Genomic DNA, 17,165 nt, shown 5'->3' with positions numbered 1-17,165 from the left:
AAATAAATAGAAGACGACTGTCTTTAGGATATGGGCAAATTCATAGCAAGTGCAGCCCCTAAGGGCCTATCTTTGAGTCTAAGCTTTTTTAGGAGGGAAAAGATCACTTGATAGAATGGACTGTTTGTCATCCTGCCTTCCGCTTGCTAAATGACTGACTGTGAGACAGGCTTCCCTCTCCTTATAGACTCTTCTGAGCCCAACCCTGAATTTTCCAGTTGTGGGGCCTCCTCCCTTCTTATCTCCCTCTGCTGGGGCCACATTCATTCCATGTTCTGGAGGTTTTGCTTCTGTGAACAGCCTCGGTCAGTGCACCTGAGCAAGGTCCTGGAAGGGACAACTCTGTGAATGGAGAAGAGGCATTCTGCGCTTAGCTCTTGATGAGGCTCTGATTTGGTGACTGCAAAAATCGCTCTGCGTAATCATCTCTCAAAATAACCTACATAGGTACAAAATGCAACAGAGAAGCAAATGCAGTTTGCCAATCATTTGCAGGGGGATGTGTGGGGCTCTTGGACATTTTGCTTTCTCATTTTCCATGAATGTCTGCTAAAGCTTGACCATAGTGACACTGAGGTGATGTTGGAAGGGAGAAGATACATAGTTCCGTTCTCCATGGTTTATTTGCACACAACCACTTAGTGAGGTTTGTGCTTGGGGGCGGGGTCAGGGTATAGGTGTGGAGAGGAGAAATACATAGATAGTGGACAATTATAAGTGGTGGTTGGTATTTTACAATCTGGCCTGCTTTTTGTTTTTTCAATTGAGGTAAAATGCACGTAACAAAATTATTTCCACCATGTCAAAGTGGACAATTCATTGGCATTAAGTACATTCACAGTGTTAGGCAACCATCATCACTATCTAGGTTTAGAACATTTTCTCATCATCCCAAAAAGAAACACTGTACCTATTATCAGTCACTACGCAGCTCCTCTCCCAGTCCCTGGCAACCACTAATCTACTTTCTGTCTCTATGGATTTACCTGTTCTGGACATTTCATATAAATGGAATCACATAATATTTGGCCTGCTTTTGGCTTGAAAAATTTATTCATTTATTTGATAAGATCTTCCACAATTCCTACACTGTGCATAGCCCAGGGTGCAGGGGCTGTATGAGCTAACACACACACACACACACACACACACACACACACACACACACACACACACACAGATTTGCCCTGCTCTCTGGCTACTAAAAGTGTAATGAGGAAGATCCTCCAGTGGCCAAAATACCTCACTTTTGTCATTTGTTTTCTTTATAATCTTGTCTGGAGGACAAAAATTGTTATGTGTCACAATAAAAATTATCAATGGATCTTTTGTTGTTGAGAAAAGTCCCATTTGAAAGTAAAAAAGAACAAAGTTTTAGCTAATAACCCTAGTTAAATCCCTCTGAATTAAACTTGCTAGTGTTTGCATGCACTTGACTGAATAGCTAATGTATGAATAGTGGAAAATTGTGAACATTTTTATGTCTCCTAAGGAAATTAGGACAATGTTCTGTCCTTGTACAGGTAGAAATGGTCTTTTCTTAGTACAGTCCTTAGAATTCAAAATGAATCTAGAAACTGTGGAATCCCCCAGGTACTTAGGGTTTAAATCCTATCTAGAAAGAATTTAGTTTTTCTTGTTAGATAAATTATTATTTTATGAGATTAATCTAAAATTTAAGAATTGAACATATGAGAAGTTAAGATCATATTCATGACTATGCTTAGAGATAAAGAAACATTGAGAAAAAGCTAGGTTCAAAAGAGCAAAACAATAAAAATACTCACAAACAAGGATATTTGAAATAGTTTTTTTACCCTTCCTTTCTCTCTCCATTTGCGTAGTTATCTTAACAATGTTTTAGATTCCTGGGGCTTTTGTAAATGTTGTATACAATTGAATGTAATCAAAGTATTTGGTTTTGTTTTTAGTCAGAATAATCTTTAAATTCGGGCTAGGTAGAGGAGCATTATCATTAATGGTAGCACAATAATGTAACCCCCAGATGCTTTTGTGCTTTTGTTATATAATCCTTTCATGAAGGTGTGCTACTAAAACAAGATGCATTATTAGATTTATTTATTTATTTATTTATTTATTTATTTATTTATTTATTTATTTATTTATTTTTGTAGCTATTGTATTAAAAAAATGAGTATCTGAACCTGAAACCATTTGTAAGGCTGAGTAGATTATATTGAATCCACAATAATCCATGAGTATCTCTAGAGGTCACTGATATGAGCAAGGACCCAGGCTCAGATATTGTGAAAGCTGGTTTTCCTTTCTCAGAAAGCTTTTGTCAAACTTGATTTCTGATTTATGAGACAGGAACCCAAGCATCTCATTCATCAGTAAGTAGTTATTTGAAATGTGTGTGTGTGTGTGTGTGTGACTAAACTAATCAAAAAGTGGAAGGGAGTGCTTTCTGTTCAATGCATACATTTAAGCAAGTAGAAACTTTGTGGCATTTGGCCTGGTAGTTTGCATCCTTCTTTTAATTAGAAAAGATTTGATCATTTCAAGTATGTGCGCAGCCTTGGTATTCTAAATGGTCTAGGGCCGAGGTCCACAAAGTGAGGTCCCCAAACCAGTGTCCACGTCCTCTGGGAATTTGGCCCCTGCCTTCAATCTGGGATGGGGCTCAGCAATCTGTATTTTCATAAGCACTACAGGTGATTTTAAAGCATGTCAAAATTTGAGAACCACAATTCTAAGGCAGTTTGGATTTTCAAAAGTGTTGGGGTTTTTGGGCAGATATTATAGTGTACACTTAAATAGGTTTAGTATATTCAAAAACTTGTGCCTCCATTACCACGATCTAATTTCAGAATATTTTTATCACCGCAGCGGAAAACCCAGTACCCAAGCAGTCATTCCCTATTCTCCCCTTCCTCCAGCCCCTGGCCACCTCTAATCTACTTTCTGTCTGTATAGATTTGCCAATTCTGGGCATTTCCTATAAATGGAATCATATATGTGGTATTTTGTGACTAGCAATTTTTCACTTAGCGTAATATTTTCAACTTTCATCCATGAAAAAGTACTTTATTTCTTTTATGGCAGAATAATATTCCATTGTATGGTTATACATATTTCTTTTATCCTTTCATCAGTTGATAGGCGTTAGGGTTTTTTCATTTTTTTTAAAAATTGGGGAATATTGGGTAACAGTGTGTTTTTCCAAACCCATCAGCTCCAAGTCAAGTCATTGTTTTCAATCTAGTTGTGGAGGGCACAGCTCAATGGCCCATGTGGGAATCAAACCAGCGACATTGGTGCTATGAGCACTGCCCTCTAACCAACTGAGCAAACCGGCCGCCCCAGGGTTTTTCCATTTTTTAACTACTATGAATAATGCTGCTGTGAATATTCGTGTATACATTTCTGTGAGGCTCCAGATTCTGATTTAATTGGGTCTGGCATAGGGTCCAAAGCATTCGTATTATTTAATGACTCCCCCAGTGATTCTAACATGCAGTCAGGGCTGAGAACCTCGGACTTACAACCTTAATACTCAAAGTGTGGTCCACGGACCTTCAGCCCAGAATCACCGGCGAGCTCATTAGAAACATGGACCCTCATGCCCCACCCAGACCTTCCAAATCAGAAGCCACATTCTAACAAGATCTCTGGGTAATTCATGTGCTCATTCAAGTGTGAGAGGCACTGGTTCAGGGAGCTACTCTGGGTCTTTATCTACCAGATGTAAGGTTGTTCCTCTGACAAAATGTGCACCCATCTCTCAACAAGAAATTTATTAAGGACTACCTTTATGTCCTGTACACAATACCATACAAAATTGTGGACAGAGAATCTCAGTTGAGCCTCCACTGTGTCCCCAGTGCCTAGCATAGTGTACGGCACAAAGCAGGTGTGAAATGAAGATTTGTCGCTGGCTTCCACACCAGTGAGCCACTAAACCCTTCAGTGTATCCAGTGTGCTTTCAGTGAACCAGTGCCTAGACACTGTGAGCTCCACTGGCTGCAGCTGTGTGATCTTAACACATTAATCACCCTCTCTGATCCTTCATTTCTTAGCCATTAAAATGGAGTCATGCATATGGCTACTCACAGCCTGAATAAACATCAGGTCATTTGAGCATTGGAGGTGGTAACTGGGACTGATTGAGTGGTGTCCCTACTCTATCCCAAGAACATGGTAAGAAAAAGAAAAAAACATTTGTCTGTGAGAGTCAAACTCTAAAATAACCACAGAAAGAATCTGTACACATCTACAAAGTTACTTTAGTCAGAAACAATAGACCCGGGGCCTGAGCCTTGAATGAAAGAATCAACCTGGCTAAGAAAGGCGAGGAAACCTGAAGAGGGCTGATGATGGTGGAGGAACAGAAGGCACAGTGACAGAATGAGCCTGAGCCAGCAGTTGTATACTGGCAAGTCCCTCTTCCCTGGCTGAATTGAGCTCATGTTTATTTTTCATTTGGCGCGATAGTGTTTTTTAAAAACAGAATTTGTTGCAACATTAAAAATTCAAAGGATTTTACTTTGTTGACAAAAGAAATTCCTAACCTAAAGGAAGTTTTAAAGGGTTTATTATGAGCCAAGCTCTAGGGAATAGCAATTTTGCAGTTTATTTTATACATTAGAATCAGAGGAGGAAACATAAGAAAGGTTTACATGAAATCCACTGGTGGCAGATTAAGGTGGGAGAAAGCAGGGAAATCTCTAGGACTGGCTATAAAGTAAAATGGAGAGGTACATGTGTCTTTTACACTGGTGGGTGCAGGATAGTTAACATTTAGCATACACAGTTTACAGAGGTATGTGGGTAACAATAATATTGAGGGATATTGGGTTGTCTCACCATTTTCTGGGTATTTATTTTTGGAGTTCTGGAAAAGAGATCATTCTGACATTTTAAGTATGTTATTGGAGACGCACAAAAACAATGGGCAGGGCTTGCTCAAGGTAGAGATTCATCTATCACACTGGCCTTAGGATGTGACCTCCCACCATACCCCATGCAGTTAGGAATTTCTTATGATCGAAACATCCTATGTGGTAACTTTCAGCTATGAAGTTGTCATGCTTGCCAAGGCAGTCCCTTTTTGTTTACAACTTCTAAATCCAGTCTCCTTGATTTTCTGGAAAAGCTAAATGCATTTGGCCTGCTTTTCTATGCGGTGGCATGGGACTGGAGCTGTGGAGTGGCTGACCCCTTGATGGGGGCCAGCACGCTCCATTCTGCTTCCCCAACCACCTTACACCAGCCAGCCCGTTTCACTCATTGTCAAGGTGTCTGGCTCCATAGGCATCTGAATTTGCTGTCCTGTAGAGGATGACAGGACATTCTAGTTATGAATAAATTGGCTTTCAGGCCTCATAACCAAGTCTTTTTGAGACTGATTAATGGGAGTCTGTGACCCCCGAGTCTCGACTCTGTATCCTGATTGAGTCCATTTCCTGACTCTCCGTTTCACACGGAACTTGGGCAGCATGTACCTGACGTGCGGGTCATGGTGACCGTGACTGGGTATCATTATGTGTGACTTCCTGCCAGGGACACCGGCTGCTGACCTGATGGCTTTTCTTGGTCCTTCTCATGTCTCTTTGAAAAGGACCAGCCACTCAGCTTTGGAAGCTGCCACAGACACTTCAGATTTTCCAAATTCACAGGGTCCCTCAGTTTTCCTTTGCTTGCCCTCCAGGGGGCTTGGCATGTCTCAGCCACTCCTCGGTTCTGGGTAGGGCTCTGGTGACACAGGTGGGTAAAGCATGAACAGTTCTGCTTCTTCCAGGCCTTCACCAAAACTCAGGGCGACTTTCTCCTTTTGTATTGCAGGTACCTTCTGTACCTGCAAATTAAAAGAGATATTTTCCATGGTCGACTGCTCTGCTCCTTCTCAGATGCTGCCTACCTGGGTGCCTGTATTGTTCAAGGTAAGTGTGGCTGAGGCAGCAACGCCCACCATTGCACTGGACAGTAGAGCTCTGGTGTTCAGAACCTCCCACCTGCTCTACCTGTGCCCATCCTGCCCATGTCCATGGTTTGAGGCCAGGCAGCGCTGGGTACTCAGCAACCGAGCCTCTGGTTACCTTCCCTCCCAAACCAGTAAGGTCCTGGTGGAAGGCTGGGCTGCTGTGGTCACAGGGGCCTCTGCAAAAGCAGAGGGTCCTCAGGGCTCCATGTTAGAGCCCAGAGACTCTTTCTTTCAAAGGGAACAGAAGGTGTGGGGGGACAGAGCCAGGAGTGTAGTTTCCAGGCTCTCGGCCTCACGTGGAAAGGTGCTGTCCTCACGTGGAAAGGTGCTGGCTCGGGTAGTAAATGGCAATCCACTGTGATTGGATGGCCATCAGCTGTGGCTAGTTGGCCGTCAGCTGTAACCAGTGAGCCATTGGCTACTAATATAACTGCCGTGGCTACACTAGCAGCTAAGAATGGTGGCTGAGCTAGCAAGCGCGGATTGCAGTTAGCACGGCAGATTGCAGTTAGCAAGTGGGGTTGGTTGGCAGAGAGAAGTGCACCACAGGTTATGGATCGTGTGGCTCCTGCTGCCTGTGTCTCCAACCCAGCCGCCAGCGAGACTATAGTGGTATGACTCCCCTACCTATGGCTCCGTGGGTGTTCCTTTTTGGCCTCACCATGTCCTGCATTCTTGTGTGGGGAATGGGAGCTGAGACCCCGCATGGCACACTGCATGACAGTGTGAGTTTCTGAGGAGCTCTGAAAGGATGTGGGGTGTTCTGGGCTCTGAGCTCCGATGGCCTGCTATAGGGTCTGATGGGCATACTGAGCCAGGGGAAACTATGTCCAGGAAGGTAGGTGTCAATTCAAACATTTGAAATGAAATGTCAAAACATTTACATTTCTTTATATACATATGTGTACGTATGTGTGTGTGTGTGTGTTCATATGGGTACATGTAATCTGTATCTAATTCTTCAGCTTTCCTAGTCATGTAGCATGGTGGGGCGAATACCAGGCTCACAGTCCGTTACACCATCTAGGTGATCTGTTTCAGGTCAGTCAGGAGGAAGCTGGCAGCAGGGCATGTTTGGAGAGACCTGGGTGATCCTGCCATTTGTAGTGTGAATGCTAATGATATGTTTATGAGAAAAGAGGAGGGCAGGGAGGGAAAGTAGAAGAGAGGAGGGTTGAGGGAGGGAGGGAGGGAGGGAGGAATGGGGAGAGAGAGAGAGAGAGAGAGCGCGAGAATACCAATACCACCTTACAAAGGGTTGGAATAATGAAGGAGCCTAAGCAGATCATCCAGTCGTCTGCCTGTCACAATTCCAAGCTTCATTCACAGCTTAAGAGACACATCCATCATTCTCCCAGGGGGCGTGATAGGCAGACCTGTCCCCATGCGATGCTCTGTGCTGTGAAATAGTCCATGGACCCCGTTTTCAGCTGTGTGCTCCCTGAGCATTCTGGAGTGTGCCTGTGCTGTTTTTCCCTTTCCCTGGGAGGGGAGACCTAGTGCTGCACAGCTGATTTAGGCAGATGTGTTAAAATCCTTGGAGATATTTAAGATTAAAGTCAGAACTACAGTGATACCATGATAGGAAATAGTCCTTCCATCTGTCTTGAAGTGGAGTATGTGCTTCCAAAAGCAGCCTCAGAGCTAAGAGAGGTGAAGACCCCACAGTTCTCCCCCTTCCCTCTGAAGACAGCAAATTCCTAGTCTGGGTGCACTGTCTTCCATAAGGGAAAATGGATCAATACTAATCCAAGCAGCAGACCTGCATGTGAGGATTTCAGAATGCATTTAGGCATTAGTGAGTAATGGTCAGTTCTCCAAGGGCAAGCGCAGTACAGATGTGTAATGGGAAACTGTCCATTCTGTTGTAAAACACAGCCACGACGGCTCCATGCAGATGACTGGGGCCCTATTTTATCCCTCCTCACTGTTTTCACTGACCACACACACTGAAGCTGTGCAGAAAGTAGAGTTGCAAATGGAATGCTGACCTTTCAGCTCAAAAATGCGGTGGTGTCCATGGGTCCTTTGCAGCAAATCCAGTAAAAGCAGATGCATAAAGTTCTGTGTTGCTTGGGGTGATACTTTAGCAGTTGTAGAGATCATTACAAATGCAGATAAAAATCTGCTTTGTTGGAACTGCTTCCCTTCAGAGAGAGTGATAGGGAATATAGAGTAAATGATTAGAAAGCAGGAAGCCATGTGACTTCTCATTGGCTTCTCACTTGCTAACACTCTTTGAAGGAGCGTGTTTTAAGCTTCTGCATATTCTGAGTGTTTGAAAAACAGGCAGCCACCAAGAGTTTTGCCACCTGTACATACTGAATACAAAGAGCATATTCAACGCATGCCATGCATTTTCTTTCATAAATACCAACTGCAAAACAAACACACAGGACCCTAGGGATCTATTTCTATCTTTTCTTGGTAAAAATATTTTTCGTCTTCCTTCTGCAAAACAGCACCAGGGCGGGATTATTGTTCTCATCTCCTCTGCCTGGTGTTTTCAACCCCTGAGGGCCTATGGCTCCTTCTAGATATTCAGAACTCAGTGCAGATGTTGCTTCCTTTGAGAAGGCTTCCCGGACTACTGAAGTAGCCTCCCTCTTGCACAGCATGCTTCCTCACACCCGATTTGTTATCTTCTAAGCACGTGTATCTGAACAGACCTTTTGAGTTGCTTTTGGACTTATTATGCATCACCCCCCCCCCCCCACAACTGCCACTCCTGGTGCAGAATCTAAATTCCATGGAAAGTAGGACTCTCGCTGCCTTTTTTTACTGCAGTACCTCTATGTCTGGTACACAGTAAGTTCACCACTGAGTATGTTAAGTGAACAAGGACGCTTGCCTAAATTGCACCAACGTACACTTTATTTCTATACTTGGGAAAGAGTGGTTGTTGGTTCACTACTTTATGTATGTATGTATGTATGTATGTATGTGCTTCCTGAACATTTATTGAACAGCTGCTAGGTGGCAGGCACTGCAATACAGAGTCCCTGAGGGTGGGAGGGGACAGGAGACAGACAAGTAAATAGGCAGTTGTGATGATGTGTTAATGGCTAGGTAGAGAGATGTGCCCTCCTGCTGTGACCTCAGAGGGCCCTGAAGGAGTAGGCCCTGGGGCTGTAACGTCCTGCAGCTTAAGTTCTTTGATACAGTGGGAGGAGTCCTCTCCACACCCGGGGGGACATGCCCGGTGCCAGGCTTGCCCTTTCTACTTACCATCACCCAGTCACACTAATCCTTTTGCTCCAACTCTTTGGATTTTTCTCATAGTTAAATTCTCTTAAAAATGTTCTAGGGCCTGTGTCAACTCACAAGCCATCCAATGTGCTTTATGTCATTTGTCACAACTTTACTCTCAATGTCATGTGTAGAAGAGAGAAGAAGCACAAGCCGCTTACCCAACTTCTCTTGGTATTTATTGGGAAACAAAATTTGAATAGTTAGAAATCCTCAATCATTTATAAACTGTCTTTTGCTTCAGGTAAAGTCAGGGTTAAAGATAAGCTTTCAGGGACAAGAAAGCAGGGCCTGTGATGGGGGAGGTGTTGGCATTTACCTTGTCAGCAACCCTATGTGGGCTCCGTGGCATTTCTTCTCTTAGATTTCTGGCATTTTCCAGGCTACTTATTTGCAGTGTTGAGCAGAACAAGTCCATTGACTTCACCAATTTTCCTGCAAAGACAAGTACCCCCACAAACATCACTGTCTCTTACCAACCACCATGCAAACGAATGTTTGAACTGAAGACAGCCCAGTTTTTCCTATTAGTGGTCCATTCCCTATGGAAAATGGTGTATTGGGTTGTACTATCTCCTAAATTTTAGGCTCATAGCTAGCTCACGGGTGTGCGTGTGTGTGTGTGTGTGTGTGTGTGTGTGTGTGTGTGTGTGTATGTTATGTGTGTTTCTTTTGGAACTTGAGTTAATCATCAGTTCATAGCCCATTCTCATCATTCATCCCTTTGAAACCATCTACCGTATTTCCCCGAAAATAAGACCTAGCCAGACAGTCAGCTCTAATGTATCTTTTGGAGCAAAAATTAATATAAGACCAGTCTTATATTATATTTTATTATATATAATATGATGGAGGACCGGGTCTTATATAAGACTGGGTCTTATATTATGTTACTATAAGACCCGGTCTTATAGTAAAATAATATAATATAAGACTGGGTCTTATATTAATTTTTGCTCCAAAAGATGCATTAGAGTTGATTGTCTGGCTAGGTCTTATTTTTGGGCAAACACGGTATAGATTAATTGATTTTCGTTTTTTCACTGTTGTACATTTCCATTCCTAAAGGCTACAGCAGGTTCATACAGATCTTTGACTTTGCATACGTCCTTGTAAAATGATTCATTTTGTTTTGTGTGTATACACTTTTAAGTTTCATAAATGGGGCTGTAGAACTCATTTTATTCCTTCCTTTTTATACTCAGAGCCCTGTGTTGGGAGATCTATTCACATTGCTGGGTATACATCTATTTTGTTGCTTTTAATTGCTTCAGAGTGTCTGGAGGGTGTGTCACCCATGTTTTATTTATTGCTCCCACCAGCAATGAACACACAAGTTGCTTCCATATCCTTTTTTTGTACCCAGAGTTTTTCTAGAATATATGCCCAGAAGTGGGATTTCTGGATGATATGAGTAAATACTCTCAGCTTGTTCTCTAGACGAGCTGCATACATCAGGAATCCTTCAGAAATGTACAAGTATTTCCATTTCCTCATGTCTCTGCCAGCACATAGAATCATCTGACTTCCTAACTTTTTGCCAATCTTACAGGTATAAAATGATATTTAGTTGTTTTGGTTTGCATAGCTCTGATTACTGATGAGTTTGAACATGTCTCCATACACTAGCCCTTTGGGTTTCCCCTTCTGTGAACTGGCTGTTTATATCCTTTGACCATTTTCCTGTTGGTTTTCCTGCCCATTTTCTTATTGATTTATAGGGATTTCTTCTTTATTCTAGATATTAGGCCCTATTACCTTTCGATTTGGCAAATATATTCTTTCAGCTTGTCATAGTTATTTCAACTATGATGTCCTTTAATGAATAGAAATATTTCAATTTTGATATGATGAAATTAATTAATTTCCCACCTATAGTTGAAGATATTTTGGGCCTTATTTTAAAAGTTCTTCCTCATGTGATATACATTTTAGGTTGTTTTAAGAACTCTGTAATTTGAATTCTATTAAAAAGCTTTAAAGAGCTTTGCTTTCCTTCCAGTTTTGTCCTTTTACAGCCATTAGATGATTCAACAATGAAGGGACAGTAGGTACAAATTACAGAGTTGGATGTGATTTTGCAGATGTGCTCAGAGCATATTGATTTTTTATCTATTTCAAAGTCATGTTGGTGATCAAGTTTTTTGTTTTTTTTTAACACAATCTTCCTACCATCTTTGATCTACTCTCCTGGGTCCATTTCTGTCTGAGATACTTGACCCTCTGGCTCATTGTCCTTATTGAGTTTATGGAATCAGTACAAGGCATTGCCACTGCCAGAACAGCACGTTCGTTGCTCCAGGCTATGGTCCAGGCAGACCCTAAGTCCCTCCTCTCCCAGACCCTCTGAGTGCTCAGAGATGTGCAGGCATTTCTTTTTATACTTAAAGACCCTCCCAGATACGCCCTATATTAGAATCCAGCAACAACCTTAATCTGGTATGCTCATCCATACTTTCATGCACACTTTAATGTGAAGAGCAACCCATTTTTTTTTTTTTAAGTGCAGTCATCTTGGGTACCTTCACGTTGTGATTTTTCATTGAATGAGCCACACCTACACAAATCTTAGTGCAGGCAGCTCCAGCCAGGGAACTCCTAGACTCAGAGAAAATTAGCTGTGAAAGGAACCTTGAGGGACATCCAGTTGTTTCCAATTAGAGGCGCTGTACCACCTCCTATCCTGGGTCTCATTGGGAAGTATTGGGGGTGGGTAGCATTTTTGGTAATTACAATAACTGAGTATACCATTAGCACTTAGTACCTGAAGGGTAGGGGTGCTAAATGTGCTACCATGCTTGGAAAGCATGCAACAATAAAGAATTGTTTAGCCCCAATAATGCCCTATTAAGGAACAAATAATGCCAATAGTACCCCATTGGGAAACAATGATTTAAATTCCTTCATTGTATAGGTGAAAAAAATGAGACTGAGAAAGATTGACAAGCGCCCAAGCTCATGCAGCTAGATCTGAACTAGAATATAAGCTTCTAGACACCCAGGCTGTGGTCATTCATGGATATGAGTTCATTTTTTTGGGTGAGCTTACTCCAAGCTCTCCTTTTGGGTGGCAGGAGCTATTCCATGTGTACCCTGTTCTTGTTGTTTTTAATCTTTCTCTCTTTCTTTATTTTTTACTGCTTACAGCTGAGCTTGGTGATTATGATCCTGATGAACACACTGAGAATTATGTCCGTGAGTTTGAGATTTTCCCCAAGCAGTCACACAAGCTGGAAAGAAAAATAGCAGAAATCCATAAAAATGAACTCAGGTAATAGGGGTAGATATTTGTAAGAATGGGAGAGGTGCCAACATATTCTTACTGTGGGGGATGTGGAAACCATGTTGGGAAGTAAGGATATTTGTAATGTATGGGCCGACTGTTTCAGGGGGCAGAGCAGTATTTCTGGGCACTGTCAAGGTCCTCCATGAACAATAGTTTCCATAGCGTGGGATCCCTCGGGTAGCTGTTTATGAACCGTCAGCAGTGATCAAAGCCATATATTTTCTTAAGGGTTTTAACCACTCTGAGTTTCTGAAAGGGGAATCAAGGGTAAATAAGTAATCCTTTCTATTTTGAAGTTTGCATGGCCTCTTCCCCTCCTTTGGTCACTGCTGGAAGCCTTGTTGACTCCAAGTAGAGTATATTCCCTCAACAGGTTTTCTTTAGCTGAGCTGCTTTCAGGATGACAAATTCAGTGCCTGCTCATCTTTCCCTTGTCTGTGATGCTCCAGGACGATTGCTAACTACAGACTAGTAATGGCAGGAGTAGCAAAACTAAATATAGTATTCACTGTGTCCTAGACATTATTCCAATTACTTGCACATATTGACTCATTTAATCTTCACAACAACCTAGGAGATAGGTTTCATGGTTATTCCCATTTTACAGATGAGGAAGCTGAGGCACAGAGATTAAGCATCTTACCCAAAATTACACAGCTAGCAAGTGGCAGAGGCAGGATTTGAATCCAGGCAGCCTGGCTCCATTGTCTGTGCTCTCCAGCATTGTGTGATGCTTCCGCTCTGCATAGTCTGCCAGGAATGAAGTGAAGCACGCATAGGAATCATCGACAATGTAGAATTCCGGTAAATTAGGTCTTCTAGTCTGCAACAAGAATTTAGATCTGTACAAATCACAGAAAATTCATTTTGATAATAATAACAAGCATGGGCTGTGCTATGACAAGTACTGATGAAGAACCGCAAGAACTGAGATGCTTCTATCTTCTGGGCCTTCAGTAAATTATAAAATAATTAGTGTTACTGGATTATGAATTCTGGAACAAATGACTGTCCCTTTGTGAGGGCATGCTAGAGCTCCCTGCTTTATGCAGGCACTCCCCCTTCTGGTGAGTCTGAGAAGAGTATACATGTGGGCATGAAAGGTGGCAGCATATTTCAGCTTGTAAAACATGACCTTAATTCTTAGAGATAAAGATGGTTAGACGTCAAAACATTGTACCAATTGCAGAAAGCAACATACTATCTCTATGGTAATTTTAGAGTATTGTCTCCCAATGAAAAGCTTTGTTGAAAATGTCTGACACTTTTACTACTCTTTTTATATTTTCGGGATGAACTTGCTAGAGGTTAAATAAAGTTCTAATATCCAGTTGTGGGGTATGTGGACCAGCAGTGTCGGGGAGCACAGGGTGAGACCATTTGGACAGAGGAGTCACATCCATTGTGTGACTTGGTAGGAGAAGAGATGGAAGTTGAAAGTTGTGACCAGATTTTGCAGGGCCTCAAATGCTTGGAGCATGTGATAATAGCAAACATTTGTTGAACACTTACGGGATGTCAAAACACTGTGCTGAGAGCCCTATGTGCATTACCCCACTCAGTCCTTCCAAACTCTGCAAGGTAGGTACTACTGTCGTTTCTAGTCTGAGGTGGAGAAAGCACAGCTGGGAGTGGCTCAAGGACTTGCCTTGTTAGTAGTGGAGTCAGGACGTGAACCTTGCTCTTATCTGAAACTAACACCCTTGCTCTTATCCACTATGCTGAGCAGTCGTAGGGCCATAGGGTGGTCTTGCTGGTGTTGCACAGTGATCACCATGGTAATGGCACCAGAGGGTGGAGACTGTGGCTGGAGGACCAGTTAGTTATTTCTGTGGTCCAAAAAAGAGATTCCATGGACATGAAAAAGAGCAGGACTAGAGAACATTGAAAGAAGAAGTCTGAGGGGACGTTGCAGCAAGACTTAGTGGCCCTCTGCATTGCTAAATGACTAAATGAGTGCATCAAAGAAGATTCCAGATGATTGTTTTTTTAATAATCAGAAAGCTGTAGATTGGCCCTTGTGCCAGCACCTGAGTTTGTTGATAACCGGGAAAGTGGTCATCATGTACCTAGAGAACAGAGTGGGTCATCAATCAGCCATAGCTTATAGATCTTGGAAGTAAATGCCATGACTTGATCAAAGCTGCCCTTCTGTGTCACCACTCATTCGAAACATCTAGAAAGCCCTTGGAAAGAAGTCAAAGTTGTATGTCTGAAGGAAGAAACAGCCAGAAATCACATGACATTGCAAAGACAGGTACAGAGCATACTTTCCTATGTATTTTTGTTCATCCTGCTCAAGTAGTTGTGCATTTCGTTTTGCATCAGTGCAGCAGAGAGATTTTAGGTTTGGATGGGAAGATAAGAACAGAACAAGTACAGAGGGGGAGGGGCTTCCTAGAATCGGTTAGAAACCTACTGTAGAGACTGAGGTTATTCTTGGGGGTTCAGTGAAACTTTTGTACACAGAGTGTGGGTTTGGGACAAGAAAGGTTTATTTCTTACTCTGCCGTGTGTCCACCGTAGGTCAGCTGGGTGGGGACTCTGCTCATCATTGTCACTCAGAGCAGTCCCAAGCTTGAATTTGCCAGTTGTTGAGCCAAAGGGGAAAGAGAGATCTAGAAGGTCTTGCTTCAGCTTGGAAGTGATACATGTCACTTCCATTTAACCGCTATGGCCACAACTAGTCACATGATTCTACCCATGATCAAGGAACTGCAAATCTATGAGGTGTCCAGAAGGGCAAACTGGAAACAGATGGCAAATAGCTTTTAAAAGCCTTCACGATACTATTAACTAATAGTTTTTAAAATAGACTTTATTTTTTAGAGCAATTTTAGGTTCAGAGCAAAATTGAGTGGATGCACAGAGATTTCCTCTGTACCCTTTGCACAGCTTCCCCCATTATCAATGTCCCCCACCAGAGTGGTACATTCATTACAACTGATGAACTTACATTTACACATTATCGCCCACAGTCCATAGTTTACTTCAGGGTTTACTCCTGGTGGTGTACATTCTATGAGTATAACAATAGTATAATATCATGCATCTACCAATATAGTAAGTAGCGTATAGAATACTTTTGCTGCCCTAAAAAATTCTCTGTGTTCTGCCTCTTCATCCCTCCCTCCCCTCCTTACCCTTGGCAACCACTGATCTTTTTACTGTCTCCATAGTTTTGCCTTTTCCCAAATGTCTTATAGTTGGGTCCATACAGTATGTAACCTTTTCAGATTGGTTTCTTTCAATTCAAGGATCCTCCATGTCTTTTCCTTGATAGCTCATTTTACTGCTGAATAATATCCCTTGTGTGGATGTACCACAGTTTATTTATCCGTTCACCTACTGAAGGACATCTTGGTTGCCTCCAAGTTTTAGCAGTTATGAATAAAGCTGCCATAAACACCCATGTGCAGACTTCTGTGTGGACATAAATTTTCAGCTCCTGTGGGTAAATACCAAGGAGAGCAATTGCTGGATTGTATGGTTAGAGTATATTTCGTTTTGTAAGAAACTACCAAACTGTTTTCTAAAGTGGCTGTACCATTTTGCTTCCTCACCAGCAATGAATCAGAGTTCCCATTGCTCCACATCTTTGCCAGCATTTGGTGTTGTCAGTGTTTTCTATTTTGGCCATTCTAATAGGTGTGAAGCTAATAGAGTTTTATTTAGAAATATTTTATAGAGGCATGTTTGAGCCTCTTAATATTCTGTGAATTAGAGGATGTGGAGATGTATGCTTCAGATTATTCAATGAATGTCAGTGCTAAAACCCACTGAGGTAGAATTCTTCTTCTAGATCAGGGTGGTTAATATGTTTTTTTATTTATTTCTGGGTTGTATGGTCTCTTTTGCAGCTACTGAGTTCTGCTTTTGTACAGCAAAAGAAGACAGACTATGATAAAGAAGTGGGTTGTAATTCAATAAAACTTTATTGGCAGATTGGATGGTGGTGCCCAGTTTGACCTATGGGTTTTAGTGTGCTGACCTCTGTTCTAAACATGTGGCACAGCATGTCTAAAATCAATTTCTACTTTAGTCTTCTGCCTCTGTAGATAATTTTAAGACAATAAGAGCCATATTTGTTTTCAAAACTACATGTAAGAAAGAATCTCTTGTCATTTACAGATTTCATTTGAGTTTGGTTTGCAGACATGAGGTCCTAGCACTAGGTACTGCTTTAGACATAAGTAATTCCTCTTTCTAGAGCCCTCTGTTGGCTGAAGGAAGCCATTGCCACAATTCCTGGGGACAGGACAGTTCTGTTATTTTTCACTCTTCTTGGTTTCCGTTTTCCACAGCTTTAATCATGGCCGTCTGGGTTAAAAGGGAGTATTAGTCCTGAGGGTGCTTGGAGGGGGGTGGAAGATCAAGAATAAGATTGATTTCACTATCAGAAACCCTGATATACTGTTCTGAAGGCTTTCCTAGAGTTTCTATTCAGCTCATCCTCTCATCACCAGTTCATCAGGTTTCTCATTAGGGACCAAGATATTTGGATCAGCTTCAGTCACAGGTCATCAGCTTTTAAACATTCAAAAAGTTCACTTGGTAGTGAGGTGGTTTTGATGAAGTACAGTAGTCCCTCCTTATCTGTGGTTTTGCTTCCCACAGTTTGTTACCCGTGGTCAACTGCGGTCCAAAAATATTAAATGGAATATTATGGAAATAAAAAATAGATA

General features: G+C 42.0%; 1 protein-coding gene across 4 annotated transcripts in view; it reads left to right on the top strand.

Annotated features, from left to right (window-relative positions):
* The window catches only part of FRMD3 (FERM domain containing 3), a 248,414-nt gene that overhangs the window by 155,301 nt on the left and 75,948 nt on the right, over positions 1-17,165 (top strand). For all 4 annotated transcript variants that reach the window (XM_019750148.2, XM_019750147.2, XM_019750150.2 and 1 more), the window contains exons 5-6: positions 5,807-5,904; positions 12,342-12,465. In XM_019750148.2, coding sequence (XP_019605707.2) covers positions 5,807-5,904; positions 12,342-12,465 — 222 coding nt within the window. The remainder of the gene's footprint in view (positions 1-5,806; positions 5,905-12,341; positions 12,466-17,165) is intronic.

This window comes from Rhinolophus sinicus, linkage group LG04 (genome assembly GCF_036562045.2).
Source record: "Rhinolophus sinicus isolate RSC01 linkage group LG04, ASM3656204v1, whole genome shotgun sequence".
Taxonomy (NCBI): Eukaryota; Metazoa; Chordata; class Mammalia; order Chiroptera; family Rhinolophidae; genus Rhinolophus; species Rhinolophus sinicus.
Note: the sequence above shows the minus strand (reverse complement) of the source record. Positions and strands in the feature narration are given on the sequence as shown.